This window comes from Polypterus senegalus, chromosome 4 (assembly GCF_016835505.1).
Source record: "Polypterus senegalus isolate Bchr_013 chromosome 4, ASM1683550v1, whole genome shotgun sequence".
Taxonomy (NCBI): domain Eukaryota; kingdom Metazoa; phylum Chordata; class Cladistia; order Polypteriformes; family Polypteridae; genus Polypterus; species Polypterus senegalus.
Window position 1 is genome coordinate 183,227,899 of NC_053157.1, and position 20,514 is coordinate 183,248,412.

Here is a 20,514-nt window from a genome sequence, read left to right on the forward strand (position 1 = left end):
GACACCATCATGCACAGAGTCTCATTCAGTCACCCAGGGTCTCAGTATAAGCTGTAAATGTTGGGGATATGAGAGGACGGCAGGAGGTTGTGCAGACTCCATAGAGACTTCTTGGTTTGGGTTTCAAGCCCAATACTCCTTTCTAAATCCAAAGGAAATGAAGATGTTTACTGAATATTGGCAGTAACGATATGAGGTGCATGTTATGAGTAACTATATGAAAACAATTCTTTAAAATATGTATTTTCACCAGTATAAAAATAAGCTTATTTTTATGTGATTTATATTCATTGACAAAATGAACAGAGTTATAGAACAAAAGCATCTTTTTGAGGTTTAAAAGCAAAGGAATAATGAAAAGGACAAGAAGAAGGTTATGTTTAGTGTTTATTGGAAACTTCCAACAGCGCACATTTTCAGGCACAGAGTGGTAGAAGAAAAGACAAAAAAAAAAAAAAAAAAAAAAAAAAAAAAAATGAAAAGACGCTGCCATTATTGGGCTATGCAATTCATTATAGATGGAATGTGGCATGAAAAGTCATTTTGTAGAAATATTAAGCAGACCTGAAAACTATCAAAGCACTGGAATACAAAATGTTAAGCTTTTTATTCTACAACATATAATTAAAAAAGTGGAAAAAAACACAATAAATTATATATATATATATATATATCTAGTTTAACTTTTCAAAACAAAAATGTGCACAATTGGTGCTATTTCTTTTTTACATTGAAACAAAAATAAATGTATCAGATATGTGGAATGTACACATTTTGTTGGATTTTATAAGAAAATACTGTAAAGAAAATCTTTTCTTCTATAATTGTACAAAACAAATCACACAGCTATATAAAATCTACACTATGTAAAAGAAACAATTAAGAAATTTCAAACTATAAATTAATATCTTTCTATGTAGGAAGAGCTTAATGGCACTAATAAAACACTCTGAGACAGAAGAAGAAAGGCAGGGAGCATGTGTGGAAAGAGAAGATGGAGATTGCCATCCAGTATTGCTAATATACACATCTGACCACAGGGAAAAAAAATATCAGGGTGCACAAGCGATCTGATCCTTCTGCTGTGATCACGTTAGCATTCTTCTTTAAAATAACATGAACAGTGAAGGCTTATGGTTACCTGCATCCCTTGACAGCTGTATTGTGTAAAACATTTGCCAGGTTCTGGACTGACAGCAAACGTGGAATTGAATGGACATTGTGAATTGAATATTTCCAAAATGAATGCCTGTTGTTAGAATTCCTAAAAATAATAATAATGATACAGGCAAATAAAGTGCTTTCACCATAGGGAAAGCATGAGTTTTTAGCTTTTTTTTAACTTAAATATTCCACAGTGAAGCCTAGAACTGTTCAAATTACCTTTGACTTAAATTAAGTATTTTGGGGTTGTTGTTTGATCTATGTCAGGATGGTGCTGTGGCTAGCACTGCTGCTTAACAACACACTTCCTGTGTAAGTTAGCATGCTCTCTCAATGTATTCAAGGGTTTTTCTCCGGCAGTCCAGTTTTCTTGTGTAGATTAAATTAACTAGACACTCTAGACTGCTTTGTAGTAACGGTATGCCTTGAAATGGTCTATCACTTTGCCCATGGCTGTTTCCTTCCTTTAGCCTGAAACTGCCAGAATAGACCTCTCACCAGCTGAACTGTAATGTGCAGAATAATTCTGCTACTCTCACAAACAACAGAAAATGCTCATGACTTTAATATTATGGTATTACAAAAGTGTTGCATGTTACGGCTCACCATGAAAATGACTGAAGAAGGAAATGTGTTCCAAAAATTTGATTTTAGAAATTTGCTTATTCATTGATTCTCCTCCCAGTCAGTTTCTGGTGTGCTATACAACAGGAATACACATGTGAACTACATTGACAACACAACACAGTATTTAAAATACAAACAATAAAGATAACACTTTATCTTCCATAGCAGAAATAAAATTGACTGAGTCTGAAAAACAAATAAAGGACAGGTGCCTAATAAAAACTGTCCCTTTTACCATAGATAAATACAGGAAAGTGCTTTTAACTGTAGTATTTGACTGTCAAAGGTCTTATATTTTAAAAAAATTAGCAGACCCTTACAAACTAGAATATATTCTTCTTAATAAATATCTAACTCCTGCACTACTCCCAATCAGATTTCTTTAATTAATGTCCAGCTCCATCCATAGGATTGTAAATAGAAAAAAATAATCGATTTACAAATGGTATCTGAGTGTATTCTGTCAACATGCATATGCACTGTTTGCATTCTTTACATGATTTACTAGATTATTATGAGAAGGCCTACAAATTAATTCAGTGTAGAGCAAGCAAGTTCAGACAATGGATGGAGAGATACAGCATTAATATTAGATATAACAAACAGACGCTAGATAGTCATGGCTCTCTCTGCCTCCAGTGGACAGGGGCTTGAGAACTTCACTGCATAGATATGTGGGAGTAGGCCCAAACAAGAAAGGTTACCTTAAAAAAGCATGTATAAGGAAATAGGAGAGACAGACGTTTTCTTTTGGTGTTGTAGCTGAAAGAGAGAAACTACTCCTGGCAACCAAATTTCAAAAGATCCAACTCTAATAAAACAGAAAAGACACTGCATGTTGTATGTTTGTGTTGACCATGAGGTGGTTCTTTTTGATACCACACCTTGGTAACTAAGTGTATATGTTGTATCTACAACTTTCCATTTTCTGAGGTTTTGTTCGCCAGAATAATGTTGTGCAGAGCTGTTATATATCCCTGCTGTTTCTCAAGTACACCTAGGCGACTTCCATCAAGGAGATACCTGTCCACTATAGGGCATATTAATTTATAATGGGCTTGATCAAAGCAGACGAAAGCGGTAACACATATTCTTGGGATGTGGAATGGGACTTGAATTCTTGAAGAACACCCATGTAGCACATTAAGAGTATGCAAACTCTACACAGATTCTGATGGTCCAAGATTTAAACTTAGTAATCTAGAGTTGTGAGGCAGAAGTGCTAACCACTATGCCACTGAGGCAACATGTATGTTATATACTATATGTTAATAGAGTATAGATAATATACTTTATTAAAGTGAACTTTAAAAGTTATTGTTTGCCGGTCTCCACACTATACTTTACCTAAGGATGCTCTTATATAAATACAATTCTAGACTGTCTTAATAGGATTAAGTCTGCCTGGCTCAGTATTTTCATCCATTATGCAAAGCCTTGACTTTTGATTCACAGAAGGTGGGTTGTAAAAAGCAACCTGTTTCCAATTTTTTTAAACAACTTTTCTACATACTTTGGTAAAAAGTTAACGCCTTTATAATTTAGTATTTGGAATGTAATTATTTTTACTGTACTTTAAAATATGCAGTTTGGTTTGACTGATGTGACCACAGCTGAACATTTCCAGGAAGACATTGGGACTATTAAAAAAGTAAGCTATAAAAATGCAACCTTGCTAGAAGTTGGTTTCACTGTGCTGGTTGTTTGCAGGTTTAGTCTGGTGTAATTATAAACTGATAAAAGTGTTAGAATCTTTTAAATCTATGGCACGTTATACTGACTGTTTATAAGTCATGTATCTATTGGTATCTTTTGTCTGCATTAACATGTTATATTGAATGTAATGGCAAGTTCATACAAAATATATTTAAATACACATGCACCATTCTGAGTCACTAAATTTGCTCTGCAGTGTACTTCCTTAAAAGCGAACTGCAAAGTCTTGCCTTCATGTACAAAAGAAACACTGTAGAGCAGTGGTTAAACTGTAAGACTGATCATTTAAATTTACTGACCATTTATAGTGCTTGTTAATATTTTAACACCCTTGGTATTAAGGTTGGATATATGAGGGTTTTTCTTTTTTTTTAAGATAACAGATTTAACCACTGCTGTTGCATTGCAGAAACCAAAAAACAAAACAAAACAAAAAAATAAGATGACTATTCACTGCAATCCAGGATAAAACAAAACACAATGGGTACATTTACATTCTTTTACCTGTAAACAATATTCAAGGGGTTTGACAAAATAACAGCAAAAAAATGTTAATAAGTTAAAAAAGTTTCTCAATTAAATTGTTAAGTGTGACAACATTAAATGCTAACTTTATAAACATTTATGTTAACAAGTCTATAAATAACTATACAAATATACATGTTAATTACTCAAATAGAAATCCTTTTTTGTATATTTCAAAGATGGCCTATAACTACATCAATATATCCTAGATTGCAATGTTTTTAACCAAAAAAGGCAATATTTTGCGCATATGATGATTTCCCGCATATCATACAAATTTTCATGTGTGTACATATATATATATATTTATCATATATTTACAATATAAACCTTTTCAATATAAATTAAAAGGCAGCAGCATCAGAGCACCGACATTTAAATCATATTAAGTGTAAAAGTTAGCAGAAGACAGTTTGATACTGAATATCTTCTTAAAACATGAAACAAGTTTAAATGTAAAATGGATTACAGAAAAGAAAATATAAAAGCAGCTCTTCCTGGGATGGCACTTAACATTGGCGGCTACTTATATCACAATATGCCAACAGTAATGTCATGCAAGTCCAACTTAAACACAAATTAAATTCTTCAAAATTATATGTAGTTATCAATGGCTGGAGGCTGCAGAGGAATAGTGAAAAGTAAAAAGGTTTCAGTGTGTCTTGTTGTACTGGTTATGCCTGTTAGGTGATATTTTGTTATCTTAGTTTGTTAAAAATTAAGCCTCAAAAACACTTAAAGGTATATAGTACAAATATTTTCATAGGACCGTACAGGGCTAAAGTAGGAGGAGAAGCCAATGGGGAGAACAACCATCATGGGAACATTTTCGATAAGAGTGTCATACAAAAAATATTTGCTGGAATGATTTCAAGTATTGGCTAAAAGCAAAAAAGTGGTACTCTAAAGACAGATGGATTGCTGTCTATAGCTTTGGGCATATTAGTATTCAAATTGTGATTGATAGGGAGCATTTTTGATGAGATTGTTTAGTTTAGACATTTCGATTTGGTTGTGACCATTGTTCCGCCTTCCAAATATGTCCTACATAAACAGAGTTTTCTGCATGTGTATTTATTGCATAATTTTAAAACTTAATTCATCATCTTCACAGAATTGTAAATATGTCATAGTTGTAGCTAAACTACATTTTACACTGTTGACTGGTTGCGCATAATTAACTAATCATTTGAAATATTTTTTAAAAATTAGATTTAAGCTTTAATGATGCCTTTAATTCAGTTTGGATACTGAAATTTCCTTTTATAGACCAGCCAATTCCAAGACATGAATGCGGATAGCATGATACTGGAAGGAGTAATATTACTGTAAGACAGTGATTAAATCCCAGGTTTACCTCCAGGATTTTATTTCGTTGTGTTGGCACTGACTTTCTGCAGACACGCCGATTTTACTTTACATTTGAAAGATGTGCTGTTTGGTGAGTTTGTGTCTCTAAATTGGATTGTTGAGATGGATGATTTGTATGCCTTTATGGTATAATGAACTAGCATCCCAGGTAGAATAAAATATGTAAAAGAAAATACTTAAATGACTGTATAGCAGTGTGTGTTTCTATGTATTCTTTTTTATTATTAATTTTTATTTAGAAATGAATTTCCAGGGCCCAAAAGAAGAGTTTCTTTCAAATATTTAGATTAAGGTATTCCGTATCCTTGAATCATCAGGTGTGTTTGTCTAAGAAATACATACATACATATATATATATATATATATATATATATATATATATATATATATATATATATATATATACACTTTTTTTCTCATAAAACATGGAATATTCGTGGAATATTCATGGAAGTGCATCAGAGAGTGAAAGCATGTGAATGTCAAGACATGACATTTCCACCCATGCGTGATTTTAAACCCATGTTTCCACAGGTCAGTACAGTCCTTCACAGACACAACACTCCATTAAGTGTTTTTGCTGTCTGGACATTTTACGCTCTTCAGGACCAAAAGGATTATTTATTTGCTGTTTTAAGCAATATTATAGATGTGTTTTGACATTCTTCTGATATAGATTCTCAACAAGAAGTCAATTGCAAATCTGATGCAATGGGAGCACAATAGCTAAAGTTGTAGTCTACACCACCTTTTTTCTGCTTCTTTTCCCAAAGGAACATAGACCATCCATCCTGGGACTATTGTAGTTTGTCATCTACACTTGAAATCCCAATGCAGACATCTTTTCCCAAAAAGTTAGTTACTTCTTTTGATGAAGGTCTTCTGTGGCTCCACATTCTTTACAGAATTTCACTTGCTTATTATTGATGTCTCATATTGCCTCTGCCATTTTCTGCATTTCTGCAGGCACGATGTTGGTGTTGCTCTAACACTGTTGCTTCACATGGCAATTCCATCAGAAAAAGCCATGTTCTCTGTAAGTATTACTTAGAAAAGTAACAAAAGCCCTCAATTTTTGAAAAAAATATATCATGGAAAAAGATAAAATGATCAGTTTAACTTGAACAGTGCTTCCTGACTTATACAGTATTTAAGAAAAATGTAAGGCTCATATTTTTCTTCCTTTGACTACTTTTCTCGTTTGTTTATATTCATTTAGGGCTCCAGGCCCAAATTTTGGAATTTTTTACTCTGTTGAAAGGCCCAGTTGTTCATGTCCGAAGGACACCATTGCAATGAAGATGTTTTGGAAGACAAGGTTCATCTGGCAAAGGGTCATGGGCAAACACAGAGTCATCTCCTGAAGAACAAGTACTGTTTGTGTCCTGACCCGTTGGTGAATACTGCTCAAATGGCACAGACAAATCAAGATACTCCTGAGAAACAAAAGAAGAAAGGGATTAATTGCAGTCTGTCTACTTATTTACTAACAGTACATTTTAAGCAATATGGCTTCAGCAGGCTTTTCTGGATTCATTATAATTAAAAATAATAATAACCTTGTCTAATATTTAACCAAGTGCACATACACCTCCATAGACTAAGGAAAATGTGTCTTTTGGAAATTATAAGAAAACCTCAATACACAGAGTAAAACCACTGCAGCCAGAAGATAAATGTGCAGACTACACATAGAGAATATGACTAGTCAAGAATTTGAACCCATTCTCCTGTGAGCAGCACTTACCACCATGATGTTTATACAAAAATATACTGGAATAAACTAAAACTAACATATAAGAGTAAATTGGAGATTCCATGATAGGCAAGGGAGTTAAAGACACAAGTATTTTACATATCAAAATCACTTAAACGGTTCAATTGTTTGGGAACTTATATGCAGTTAGTTTTACAAATAACAACTGAGACTCTTCAAACTACTTGGAATCCTACTTCACCAGAATCACAGTATACAAACAGATGGATTACAACTGGCAATGGTAAACTCACATCAGTTGAAGTCATGGACAGCACACGGTCATGGTCTTCTACTAGCTGCTTGAAGGTTGGCCTTTGAGAAGGAACTGCATGCCAGCACTCTCTCATTATCATGTATCTTAAGAAGAAAAGATAATCTTCAATTGGAAGCAAATATTTTCCAGTACCGCATGTTGAAAACACTAAATAAAAAGCTGCTGATTATTATAGAAAAAATATAAATTATGATAATTCATCTTACTGACTCATTTAGTAACAGGCCAATGGCCTGTTCTCAGAAATGAGTTAAACTCACATTAATTATAACTGCCATGACTGTCCAACAAGTGAGACTAGTCATGTATCTGTGTAATGCCTTTGAATCAGACATTATATACAGTAACTGATGTGCTAGATGGTGATATGTCCGATACAGAAAGTTTCACTTCCAAGTTCACTTTCCTTTGGAGTAAAAGCTACAATACAGCAACACAAAGATGAATTGTATCAAGTAATTTTACCTTAAAGAAAGTTTTTGAATAACTACATATATTTTAGGTGTACTATACATTGCATTAATAGACAGTGTAATTAAAATTTCTCTGCCTCCACATTAGTAAAGATCAGCTTGAGTTCTTTATTATTCCAAACACTGTCCATAAATAATGTTTTCCTAAATGCAAAATGGTATTTTTGAATTCAATAGTGCATCCTCTTTGGCATTTAGTCAAACATAACTGCATGACACATCTCACCAGTTAAAATGATAAAAATAATAGAAATAATTGCTTACAATTCATGAGTGCAGTTTGCAGGCTTGTCCATCCGATGGCCTTCTTTCAAAAGCTTAAATAACTCTTCAACAGGGATTCCGGGGTATGGGGAGCCCCCCAGGGTGAAGATCTCCCACAATAAGACACCATAGGACCAGCTGGAAGGCATAGATGGATAGCAACTATAAATTCAATGTTTGATTTTGTTTGCTGCTCTTCTGTTCGCTCATGCATGGCTAACATAGTTATCAATGGCGTGACTAATTGCTGGCCTACTGCTATTAGGTACTTTGAGATCTCGGCTACCATTAATTCCTCCAACCCCCTATCTCTCCCCTCCTCTTTCATCCAAACCCGTCAATTAAAAGAAAAAGGCACACACAAAGTTTGAAATTGAAATGAGCATATAATCGGATGGCTGACAGGCTCATCTATTATCATGAAGCTCTTTGTTAGTTCCCCCACGCCAGTACTGCTGACTGAATCTAATCGAATTATCCACGCACTGCTTCAGTGGACCAAAAAACAGAAGCCACAGCTCGGCTGTATCACTAATTGATGTAAACTGATACCTAAAATTGCCACTCTTGCTGACTAATGCAGACATCAGCCAGGAGCTGTCTTTTTTCATACTTGATATGCTTTGAGTATAAAGAATAAGAGATAGAGATAGAAAACAAAAGCCCCTAAACTGTTATGGTTTTTGCTATATATAAATACATTTTAAATGGTATAAATAATTTTATATTTCCTTATTTTATTATAAAATTATTTTTAAAACATCCTGTTTTTGTAAATATCAACCATTCTTGTTCTAAAGATTTTTTTTTTTCTCAAGAGTCATGGAATTTGAAGAGTGGGTTTAACAGGGGACAAAAGGCAAAGATCAGGTCAGGGAAAGTTAAAAGGCAACAGTATTTGGGTTGAGGGAACTGCAATAATAACTTATGGTCAGTATCATAGAGTATGGAGTTTTGAATTTGAGGTGTTTATCCCTCCTAAGTTGATATGGAAGCTAGTATTCCCGGGAGGTGCTCTACTGTTTATTTCTAAGGCCAGGTAAGCCAGAAACATTCCTGAATGCCTGACCATTTAATAAGAGTTTAAACTTGTACAGAGCTGCCGGGGGTGGGTAGAGGGTGTGACATGGAGGCCCCCTTGTTTCAGTGAAAATAATTCTCAAAAAAGGGAATTACTAATCTCAGGCTAAAGTGTAAAATACTAATATCTGTCAATGTCAAATTGTTTCTTGAGGTGAGAGGTGAATTAGGCAAAGTTTGAATGGCAGGGACATAGACTGGCGTGAGAAGACTAACCAAGAATTGAGGTAAAGCTGATGTCACATTATGCAAGTTGTTTTCTTTTGGCGGGTGGGCATGTCAGACTTGTCGGCTGCAGTTGCTGATGTTGCTGCCAGACAATGTCAGTTTAAGTGACTGAAAAATCGCTGTTTATATCACATTTAGCGACTCCATGATGACCTCCCATCAAAGTCATGTTCACCCTTTCTGTGATAGCCAACAGCGTGCTGCTTTTGAGTCAAGGCTGCACAAAAGATTATCAAGAATGACAAGTTCAGCCACAATCTCCCCTATTTTTCCATTCTGTCATGGTACATAAGACATCAAGAAATTAATCTGTGTTCTGTTTGTGAGGTCCAAAACCTCTGCACTTCATATTCCTTATCATTGCATTATATGCATTGTACTTCCAGATGAGCATTCATTGGTTGTCAGTTCTTATGTAAAAAGACCCTGGTCCATGACTAAAGAAAGGCATTTGATTTTGCCAGACTGAGTTGCAGACTAGTTGGACTATGTCATGGACATGTCACATTACATGACTGTATTCATGGGAGTGTGCTGCCAACTGCCTCTGACTCGCTTAGATTATGTAAGTGCAGTCTATGACTGAAAATTATTGGAAAAGTTGCATAATGTGAAACGGTCTTAAGACAACAGTGGTTCTTGTAGATTATGACTACTTTGGATGCTGCCAGCTGATCAATCTGTTGAGCCACCTTAGCATTTAGACAGGAAAAACAACATGCTATCCTAAAAACCAGAGAAACAGTGTTTTATTTCCTTGATTATTTTGCAGTTTTGATCCCGTTATTTACCCTTCATTTATTTTTCAGAAAAAATTGATTATTCTGGCATCTTGTTTATGGTCTAGTGCATTTATAAGGGAGTGCTGTGTTAAAGCTCAAAGGTCAGTTTAAAAATCTCTTAATTTAAATTTAGTGTTATGGGGAGATGAAGAATATCCCTTGATATTCAGGTACACAAAAGGAACCAATCAAAGTTCAGAACATAATTTATTGTCAGGCACACTGAGTCAGTTTAGTGTTGCCAACTTTATGTCTTTGAGATGTGAACTACAATATTTAGACCATATTTCCCTTTACATTTTGGCTTTTTTACTGTTTCATCTTATATTTCTTTGCATTAATCTTCTCAGAGAGAGAAAAGTGGCATACTAAGTCAAATGAATGTATTAATTAATATTATAAAGGTTCCTAAGGCCAAATTGAGTTTGGGAGTGCTGAAGAACAAGAGAATGGTTTCTCTTATATGAGGAGAGACAGAACCCCACAATTAACTTCTTTCAAAGCTAGTGTTCCAGACTGGGGCCAAAACAAGAAAATGTTTATGGAACAAGACTTAGACAGAGTGAGAATGTGATGTGGTTTGCTTGACTCTTTTGGTACAGGGTACAGGTACAGGAAAAGCTTTGGGGATACCAGGTGCAGCTCTTCTATGATGCCTCCAGGGCTTTACAAGCCTACACCATTACCATACCTTCCCAGGTGGTGTTTAAAACATCATTCCCAACCAAAGACTGGGTTTTCAGTTAGATGGCATATTTTGACAAAATCTTACATGCCAGAAAGTGCTCAGGCCTGAGATGAAAGAACAAAGAAACAAAAAGATGTCCTGAAGGGAAGACTGTTTTAATAAGAAGTAGAAAAGTGGGCAAGCCACCCACTCGACTGTCTAAGGTAAAGTCAGAAATTAGACTGTACTTCATTGCATCAGTTGTGTTACCTTTGAATTATAATTATGTCTACTTATATTTTTTCCATTAATAAATGCATTAATGATATGCTTTAATGCAGTTTAGCATTTTTACGTCAGGCTATAGTATCCCTATAGCAGTTGCTTTATCACGACAAATGTGCAAGCTACAAACTGTGTGACCAAGTAGGCAGACAAACACACAATGATCACAGACAATGCAAAATCCTGAAAAAGGAAGTAAATGCTACATTTAAAGCAAAGTGTAAAAATGCCAGAATTGTAAATTTGTATGGGATGACATTCTTGCAAGTTAAGCTTGAAGAATTGCAAATAAAAAAAGACAGATCTTGGCTACTAGTGAAGGCAAAACACAAGGCTTAATATTATAAAAAGTAAATAAATAAAAGAGCAAGTAAGAAAGACAGACTCACAATAAGCCATTAAAACAGTTCAGGTACTCTATGCATCAACTCAACCACCTCATGTCTTGTTACTATATAAAAAGTGTACACGATTGATTAAGATATATATATATATATATATATATATATATATATATATATATATATATATATATATATATATATTGCTCAGTAGGAGGAAAGTAAAACTAATTTGGGTTTTTTATTGGGGTAGGGATGAGGTTAAATTCATGAAAGCAGGGTTTTCTAAGGCATTAATTATTCTATTTCCCTAATTAAGGCCACCAAAACTTATCCTTATACTTAATGGTATTTAGAAATGTGTGCCAGTTCTTTTTACAGTTATTTCCTGAGAGCTGAATGTAATTCTCTTAGTCTTAAATGTATAATTTATTAGTGTTTTCTATTTTAGGTTCTAATAAGCAAATCATCATCCCATTGTTCATACACATACAAGATTGGTTTGCTTACCTCAGACATTTTACATATCTATATATAAGTAACAAAAGAATGTTCTCTTATTTCCACAAAAAAGCTACTGTAAGCAGACAAAGCATTTTTCCAAAAGAAACATTGTACTGTATGTTATCCAGCTCCTGCTTTGAAACTAGGCTTAAAAACACCCATTTAAGAAAATCATCACCTGAAGAAAGTAATCCAGATGAGTTTCACTATTTGCTGCTTTTGTGTAATTTTATTTGTTAAATACTTTGAAAGATGTTGCAATTATTATATCTAAATGAAAATGGATGATTGAATTGGTAAATTATGGAATTGCCATTTGTATGGCTTAAACATAATACTTGTACAATAATTTTGGGTGTCTTTTTGCCATCAAGTTATAGATGAGATTTATTTTATTAAAATGTTTATGAAGCAACTGTGCTAATATCTCTGCCACCCTACATCAGGTAAGCGCATTTGCATTTTCTATCAATTAAAATGAAATTGTGTATTTTAACACATTTTCATTTACCATGGCCCTCCCCGGACAGTGGTGACATTTTGCATATTGGTTGAATGTGCAAATAAGCACTATGCTGTACTTTTCATTTGAGACAATATATGGGTGTCTCAGTTACTCCCCTGGGACACTTGGTGGCAGCCTCCTTGGCTGACAATGGTGCCTCAGTTTCCCGCAGGGTTCCATTGGGAAATCAGGGGTGGCCACCCGGGGGTGCTGCATGGATCCCGGAGCCAACCTGGACACCTCTACAGCCCAGCCCAGAAGTGCAATTAGCAACAGGTGATCAAGCACCTGGAGCATTTCTGGGTGGGCTATAAAAGGGGCCAGCCACCACCACTCAGTGGCCAGAATTGGGAGGAAGAGGACGAGGTTGCCTGGGAGGAGTGGTGGTGCCAGGGGAAGGATTGTGTTGTGTGGAGTTAAGTGCTTGTGGGCCTGTGTATTGCCTGTGGTGTTCACGGGGAAGACGTGCCCCACAGGTGAAGAAAAATAAAAGTTTTGTGTTATTTTTTACGTGTCTCCATGTCAGTCTGTGTTGGGTTGGCGCCAATATAGCGCCTTTGTTACAATATCTATATAATAAAAATAAATAATATATAACATATATGATAAAAAAGTATTTGTGCTAATAATTTTGGATAGTAAGGGTATTGACAGACTACCCTCACTTTAGAAAAGATTTACTGGATATTGTCATCCGAAAAATGTTTAGCACACATTACTAGGAAAACCCTTTACAAAAGCAAAGGAGCTACAATAATCGCAATCCTTACCCTCTCAGTTCAGTTTTTAAGCAATCTATACACAGAACATAATAAACAGACAAGAATGTAGTACTTTAAAGTTGTGCAGTAAACTACAAAGTTATTTCAAACTTTTTTCCTAAATTTGAAGTATAAAACAAAACTTACACATCACTTTGGTGAGTATAAACCCGGTCAAATAGGGCTTCTGGGGCCATCCATTTCACAGGCAGCCGACCCTGTAACAAGGAGGACAAAAGGAATGATCTATCAGCAACACTAGGCCGCCACAATGGCACCGCCTGAATCCCTTATCCTAATCCTGTTTTTAATATTGCTTCCTTGTGATCACATCTGTCCACTAGGCAGCTGTGTAAGAGACAGCTAGTCCAGCAGCTTAGCGTCAATTTTGTTTCACAATGCATACCGGTGTGATAGAACATAATATACCTCAGTTTCACAAATCATTCACCAATACTGTAAAAATTAAAGTGGCTTTAGCTAATTTACTGTTGGGATGAGGCCAAGAGCTCAACAGTCAGCTGAGAGGAGTGCTGGAAAATAAGACACAGCTTTTCTATCATGCCATGTCTTTGTTTTGTCATTTGATCCACATACTATATATTGGGAGCCAAGCCATGTCATTTATCAGAAAATAAATGTTCACATTTCATATATTGCAACACAAGAGCTGGCTAGCTATAAGTTTTAATACAAAATTATATTTTACCAGATTTCTGAACACATGCAAAAACCAAAACTATCAAAGTAAGCAAACTATAGTTATATAAAACAAAGGAGTGTAGTGCTCAAAATTCCATTTTAAAGAACTCATTAAAAATCTCTTGCGTCAGACTATTGCAGACAGTTCACTTACATTAGTTGTTTTTTTGTAGTAGTCAATATTGTGGACATCCCTTGCTAGGCCAAAATCTGCAATCTTCATGACATTATCTTCAGTGACAAGAACATTTCTAGCTGCCAGGTCTCTATGAATACACTACAGAAGTTGATACAAAAAGGAATATCACATAGTGAGTGATAAAAATCATTCAATTCTTAATGGCATGCAACTGATTTGAAATTCTAGAGTTTAAACAATGTGAGTGTTAAAATGAATATCTGATTAAGTTGGATATACATCTTGTTTCTTTTAAGTTGGATATACATCTTGTTTCTTATTTACCTTTTGGGATGCAAGATACTCCATTCCTCTAGCCACCTGGTAAGCACAAGATACCAAGTCTTTGAATGTGAGCTGCTCATCTGGTATTTTGCATGTATCAAAAGAATAGTCCATCCCAGGTGGCCGACGTGCTCTTAAATATTCCCGTAAGTTGCCTTTGGATGCATATTCCACCAAAACATAGAGCGGACCTGCAAAATATAGAAACCCAACATATAAACATCAGCACAGAATAAGAGCATTAGCATAGTAGGGTTGAATAAGACCTGATACTTACCATCTTGAGTGCAAGCACCCAACAGATTAATAATGTTCTTGTGCTTTCCAATCATTTTCATCATTTCCATTTCAGAAACCAGATCCGAAAGGTCTTTATCTGTTGCATCATCTGTTTTTGTAAAAAAAGAGAGAATTTGTAATAAAAAATATACAGTATGATGTATGTCTCCCAAATTGAGAGACAATAAAATAACTGCACAAATTTTGGAAACTCTATGAATCTTTACTAAGTCAATGTCAATATAGGATTTATATTTTCTCACCTATCTAATTGAAGTTGTTTGACTACTCTTGTTTTTTCTCCCACATCCCAAAAATATGCACATTTGGTTAGCTGGCATTGGTCCCTACTGTTTCCTGTGACATTGAACTAGGTTGGTCATTTTATACTTTTGTATCGCAATGAGGTCAATATAGAGTGCAAATGTGTATATTTTAAAGTGGTATAAGATAGCAGCTCTGTTCCATCTTTTATGAACATAGGCATGATGGCAGATGGAGTTATGGAACATAAAAAATAATCAATGGGATGTTTCAAGCAAAAATACACTGAAAACTATCACTATATCCATGTATAAATGAGCAAGTTTAATATGAACTATTTTTATACATTCTTTATAATAACCTTTAATAAAAATTAAGATAAGAAATATCATTCAGCCATTTTAATGTGTATCTTAAAAAATGAATCTCAAATATTGTAGTTCTTTCAGATTACACTGTGGTTTTGTGATCGATAACTCAAGCACTGAAATGTTGACACATTGGTGCTAATGTATTCTTTTAAGGTTTTAACTTTGGTTAGGAGTCACATCTTTCACCAAGACAGTGAGGAAGGAAGCAGATACAACTTGGGAGTAATTACTTAGAGGAAATCATAACTATTTCACTTCAGGAGTTGGCTGCATTACTGTGTTATGCTTGCCACTTAAATATACTAATAGTGCTTTATCTGGAGTAACCTGTATTTGCAATTTAGAAACATACCTTTCAGCATCTTCACAGCAACCGTCATGGGCTTATTTGGTTTGTCTTTGTCAATTCCAATTGCTTCTGCCATGACTACCTGGCCAAAGCAACCTTCCCCTAGAGGCTTTCCCAGAGTCAATCTAAAAAAAGAGGCATTTAAGTTTAAGGCAATGTGCTGCTCTCTACAAGACTTCCAAGTATGCTGGACGTTTTTGGTCTTCTATATAGTGGCTCATCATAGACGAACACAATATAATGTGATAATGTGTCCTCACCTTGTGCGTGGAAATTCCCACTTGGGATCCGCTGGCAACTCCAATTCAGACACATTTGCCAACACTGGCCCATCACTAGATGAGAGGCGAGCAATTCTGACCAGTGGGGTGTTAGAGTTCATTGATGAATTAGATTCCAAAGACACCTGCTTAAATGAAAAAGGCAGAAACTGTTATAGTTTCTGAAAAAAACGTTGAATTTACTTTGGCATCTAGGATTCTGCAGATACTGCTTTTTTTACTGACAGTTGCTGCACATTTCAGCTTAATAGCAAGGTGGGTATGCTGTTCTTGGCAGATCTGAATACTCAATTAGTGTGGCATCTCTAATCAGCCTAAAAGAGTATTGTTTTAAATTGCCAGCACTAAATGAAAATGGCCATAGAAAACCTAGGAAAACACAAGACAACATGCTAACTCCATACAGATTGGTATCTGAGCTTAAAAAACTAACTTGGGATCAAAAAGAAAAACATTCACAACACTACCACTCTCCTGTTCCATGCATATTTCATGCTAAGAAAAAAAAACAATTAAAAGAAGAAAACAATGTAACAATATTTAATTTTAAGCATTGTGGCAGACTGAGACATTTTATTTTCTTATAATTCATAATCACCATGTTGTTTTGTTTTATTTTCAGGTTTAGAGGAATAAAAGTTGACACTACTCTTTACTTATTATGTTGCTTCATCTAATGTGGTTGATTGTCCCAGAGGAAGGATCTCATCTCAAATATGGCAGAAGTCATCAAGAAAATAAAGTCATCAAGAAAATGTTCTTCTTATATAAAAAAATGTGTCTTAAATTATGAGTAAACTGAAGATGAAAACAACTTTTTAATCCAAATAGGGGTGACTGAGCCCAGTCTGACTACAATACAATGCAAGCACTCACTCAGAATTAGCAAGATTAGGCTGCCTAACCAGGTAAAAAGTTATTCTTAAGTAACCAGGTAAAAAGTAATTCTTATGACGCACTGGGCTGGCTACTTTGAGCAGCTGTTTAAAGCTGATCCTCTGGCTAGGACATTGGACATCTCTGGGTCTCACTGACATTGCATAGGTGGTGAACCAGCTGAAGATAAGGAGGGCTGCAGGAATCTGTGGTATCTGGGGTGAACTTAACAGGAAAATGGGACTTATTGTCCCTATCTAGAAAGGGAAGGGTGATGGCCTGGATTGCGGCAACTACTGGAGGATAACACTGTTCTCGGTGCCATGTAAGGCTCTTGCTAGGGTCATCCTCAATAGGATCTATGATCACTTGCTCATCTACCAGCGACTGGATGCAGTCAGGTTTTACACCTAAGAAGTCTATCATCAACCACATCCTGGCGCTAAGGGTTCTCATGGAATAGCAAACGTGAATATCTAATGAGTTTCTTTGTAGCCTTTGTTGATTTTAATAAAGAGTTTGACTCGGTTGGTCGAGTTGCCCTGAAGTACATCATGAGACTTTGCAGGATTCTCCCAAGGTTGCTGGATATCATGGTTAGCCTGTATACTAGTACCGTGAGTGTTGTGCAGAGTGGAGGCAGAACCTCTGCATCTTTCCCAGTTGATTCTGGGGTTTGTCAGGTGTGTGTTCTTGCTCCTACTTTGTTTAATGCTTTCATGGACTGGGTGTTGGGCAGGGTTATGGGGTCCAGCAGCTGTGGCACATCTGTTGGTGAAGAAAGATTCACTGATCTCGACATTGCTGACGATGCTGTCATCTTCACGGAGTCAATGGAGGCACTAATCAGGGCTCTTGAGAGACTGAGCAAGGATTATCTGGGCTTGCGAGTGACCTGGATAAAAACCAAGATCCAGGCCTTTAATGACCTTGTGGGCACATCCATCAGCAGTGTGTCTGTCTACAGAGAGAGTGTTGACCTCGATGAGAGATGTGTACTTACCTTGGCAACAATATTCATGTCTCTGGTGACTCTTCCTATGAATTCAGTAGAGGGACTGGCAGAACATGGGTGTCATGGGGTCACTGGAAAGGGAAATGTGGGACTCCAAAGGTCCAAGTCTTTAGAATCCTAGTGCTTCCTGTTTTGCTACAAGGTTGCAAGACACTATCTAGTGATCTGAGATGAAGACTGCACTCCGTCGGTACTGTGTCTCTTTAGTTATCACTAGTTTGACTTTGTGTTGAACGAGTGGTTGCTCATGGAGTCCCGAATGAAGCACATTACCTGCATTTTGAGGGAGCGTTAGTTACAGCACTATGGCCATGTGGCACGATGCCCTGAGGGTGATCTGGCTCACAGGATCCTCATTGTTGACGACCCAAGTGGCTGGCCCATGTAACACCTGGCTTTGGCAGACAGATGGTCATTACTGGAGAGGTGGGACTGGATTGTGTGTCTGCCTGGGGGTTGCCAACCGGGATCCTGAGCTGTTTCGTCATGTGGGGGGTGCAGCAATAAGCAGTACCAGTGCAAGCTCCCCAACCTGACCAGACGCGACTTTATAAAGACGACCGATTTTAACAATTATAGGAAGAAATCCATAGAAGATACAAAGAGAAGATACTAAAAGAAAGTAATAGGCAGGGAAAAAATACAATGTAGCATACGTAGAAAACAAAATGAACTGTCAGTAAATTTTTTCTGCAGAAACATTAAGAAAGTAAGCTGTGAAGAAATCTTGTATCTACTTTCTGTTACCTGTCTCTTGAGTGGGAACTTGGAGAGCTTTTGGACTGGAGGGGTGTTGAGAGTTTTCTTGGTTGACATCTTCATTCGGCAAAGAATGACGATCACAATGGTGAAGATGAAAAGCACACAACCCGTAACATAAATTAGAATTTCGGCATAAAGCGAGCCTGAGACATCCTCCTTCACAACCTCTTCTGCTGTGGGGAGGGATAAAGAACTAGGATCAGCACACAGAAAAAATCAGGCTCACTAAGCAAAAGGGTTACTCTTAATATAGGATTGTGAGCGAATATTAGTAGCTGTGAGATAACACTCATTTTTTATGTCTGCCACAGCGGAGACAATCAATAAAAGCAATTATTATGTGTGAAATTACATAGCCAAGCTAGGTTGCTGAAAAGAGGAAGACATGCACAAAGACAAAAAGATACAGAGAAAAATAAACTGACAAGGCTTTTTTAAACATAAAAGTATCACTGGCTTTTAATACTAGTTTTGTCTGTAACTGTTTATCTCAAAGTAGTTGCTGTACATCTCAGACATACCTCCACTCCACTAGAAAGTTTTCTAGTGACATTCTGAAAAAAATGTATTATGTACTTTTAGGCTTTTTCTGGACTGTAGCAACTTCAACTGAATGATACACTTATTCATAAAATATATATTTTTACTTTGCACATTTGGCAGGTCCGAATAAGCTAGCTGAATGTTTTTATTAGCACTGGTACTCATCAGCAAGTGTCAGGTGCAGTGTGGCAAGCTGCCATGTAGGAGAACAGTAGCGATGATTTCCACTCAGAAAGCCATAAATGGAGTGTGTATGTCAGGAGGACAATAATGTAAGCTTCAATGGCTTTAGGGCATTTAAATATGCATTAGTGTAATGCCACAGTGCCATCCATAGGTATTGGTCAGTAACCTAAAAACTATTAGTACCAGACCCCAAAAATGTAAAACAGATTCTTTATTAATGAAATGCAAAAAAGATGGGTCTGTATGAGGGAAAATATTCAATAAAATAACAAATGCCTTTATATCCCATTTGTACCTTAGTAAACGTTTTATTAACTGTCCATATTTCCCCACTCATGATACCAGTTCTGCCTCTCACAACTCTAATGCACCAAACCAACTTTTATGCCTGAGTCCAGGGCTTTCTTCTGGGTCAGAATAGATGTACGGAGTCACAAACCCTCCTTGTGCTTAAAGTGGATATCGCAACTCTATTCCTCAATTATAATTATCAATTATTTAATTTTAGGTATCCACTGTGCATACATAATGTTGGTCAAAGTATCACATAGTGGGGTTACTGCTAACTAGCAGCTTTTTGCTCTGGTGAAATGCTCAGTAGTTAATAATTTTCCTGTTCCGAAGCTCCAGTTCTGCTCAGAGGCCTTTTCGTAAATGGAAATGTTCTATGTAATTTGCTACCAATCTGGGCAAGGTAATCCATAGTCATTAAAAATTACTGTATTATTTGGTAAACTGTGTGCTGATAACCATGGTCACCAGGCTCCTGGCAAAATATGTTGTATGTGCACTAATATGAACTATCTTTGATCACAGCCTTTGATTTTGATATAAACATAACAATTAAATAAATAAACCATCTAAAGAATCTACTAGAATATATATATTTTTTTTACAGATATGGAACTTTGATGGGACAAAAATGCAAAATAAATCACAGCAGTGTCTATAATATAAGGGCCTTCAATCATTTCTACTATTCATCCAGTCAGGGACACATATGCCATGTACAAATAGCCTTATTGGGAAGTGAGAGTTCATCTCTGTGGCTCACAAATGCTCACTCAGCACTTTTCTGACACTACATGAATAAAAAA

The 20,514-nt window shown here is 36.0% G+C and overlaps 1 protein-coding gene across 9 annotated transcripts in view; it reads right to left on the reverse strand.

Moving 5' to 3' along the window:
- Nucleotides 1-531: 531 nt before the first annotated feature.
- Nucleotides 532-20,514, reverse strand: part of fgfr3 (fibroblast growth factor receptor 3) — a 99,048-nt gene continuing 79,065 nt past the window's right edge. For 5 of the 9 annotated variants that reach the window (XM_039751750.1, XM_039751746.1, XM_039751752.1 and 2 more), the window contains exons 9-18: nucleotides 18,668-18,861; nucleotides 16,015-16,160; nucleotides 15,758-15,879; nucleotides 14,769-14,879; nucleotides 14,492-14,682; nucleotides 14,183-14,305; nucleotides 13,474-13,544; nucleotides 8,174-8,311; nucleotides 7,414-7,519; nucleotides 532-6,839 (exon numbers count right to left, since the gene is read on the reverse strand). In XM_039751750.1, coding sequence (XP_039607684.1) covers nucleotides 6,675-6,839; nucleotides 7,414-7,519; nucleotides 8,174-8,311; nucleotides 13,474-13,544; nucleotides 14,183-14,305; nucleotides 14,492-14,682; nucleotides 14,769-14,879; nucleotides 15,758-15,879; nucleotides 16,015-16,160; nucleotides 18,668-18,861 — 1,367 coding nt within the window. In that variant the 3' untranslated portion in view covers nucleotides 532-6,674. Of the gene's footprint in view, nucleotides 6,840-7,413; nucleotides 7,520-8,173; nucleotides 8,312-13,473; nucleotides 13,545-14,182; nucleotides 14,306-14,491; nucleotides 14,683-14,768; nucleotides 14,880-15,757; nucleotides 15,880-16,014; nucleotides 16,164-18,667; nucleotides 18,862-20,514 lie in introns of all 9 variants that reach the window. The other 4 variants (XM_039751753.1, XM_039751749.1, XM_039751751.1 and 1 more) reach the window with 2 other exon arrangements.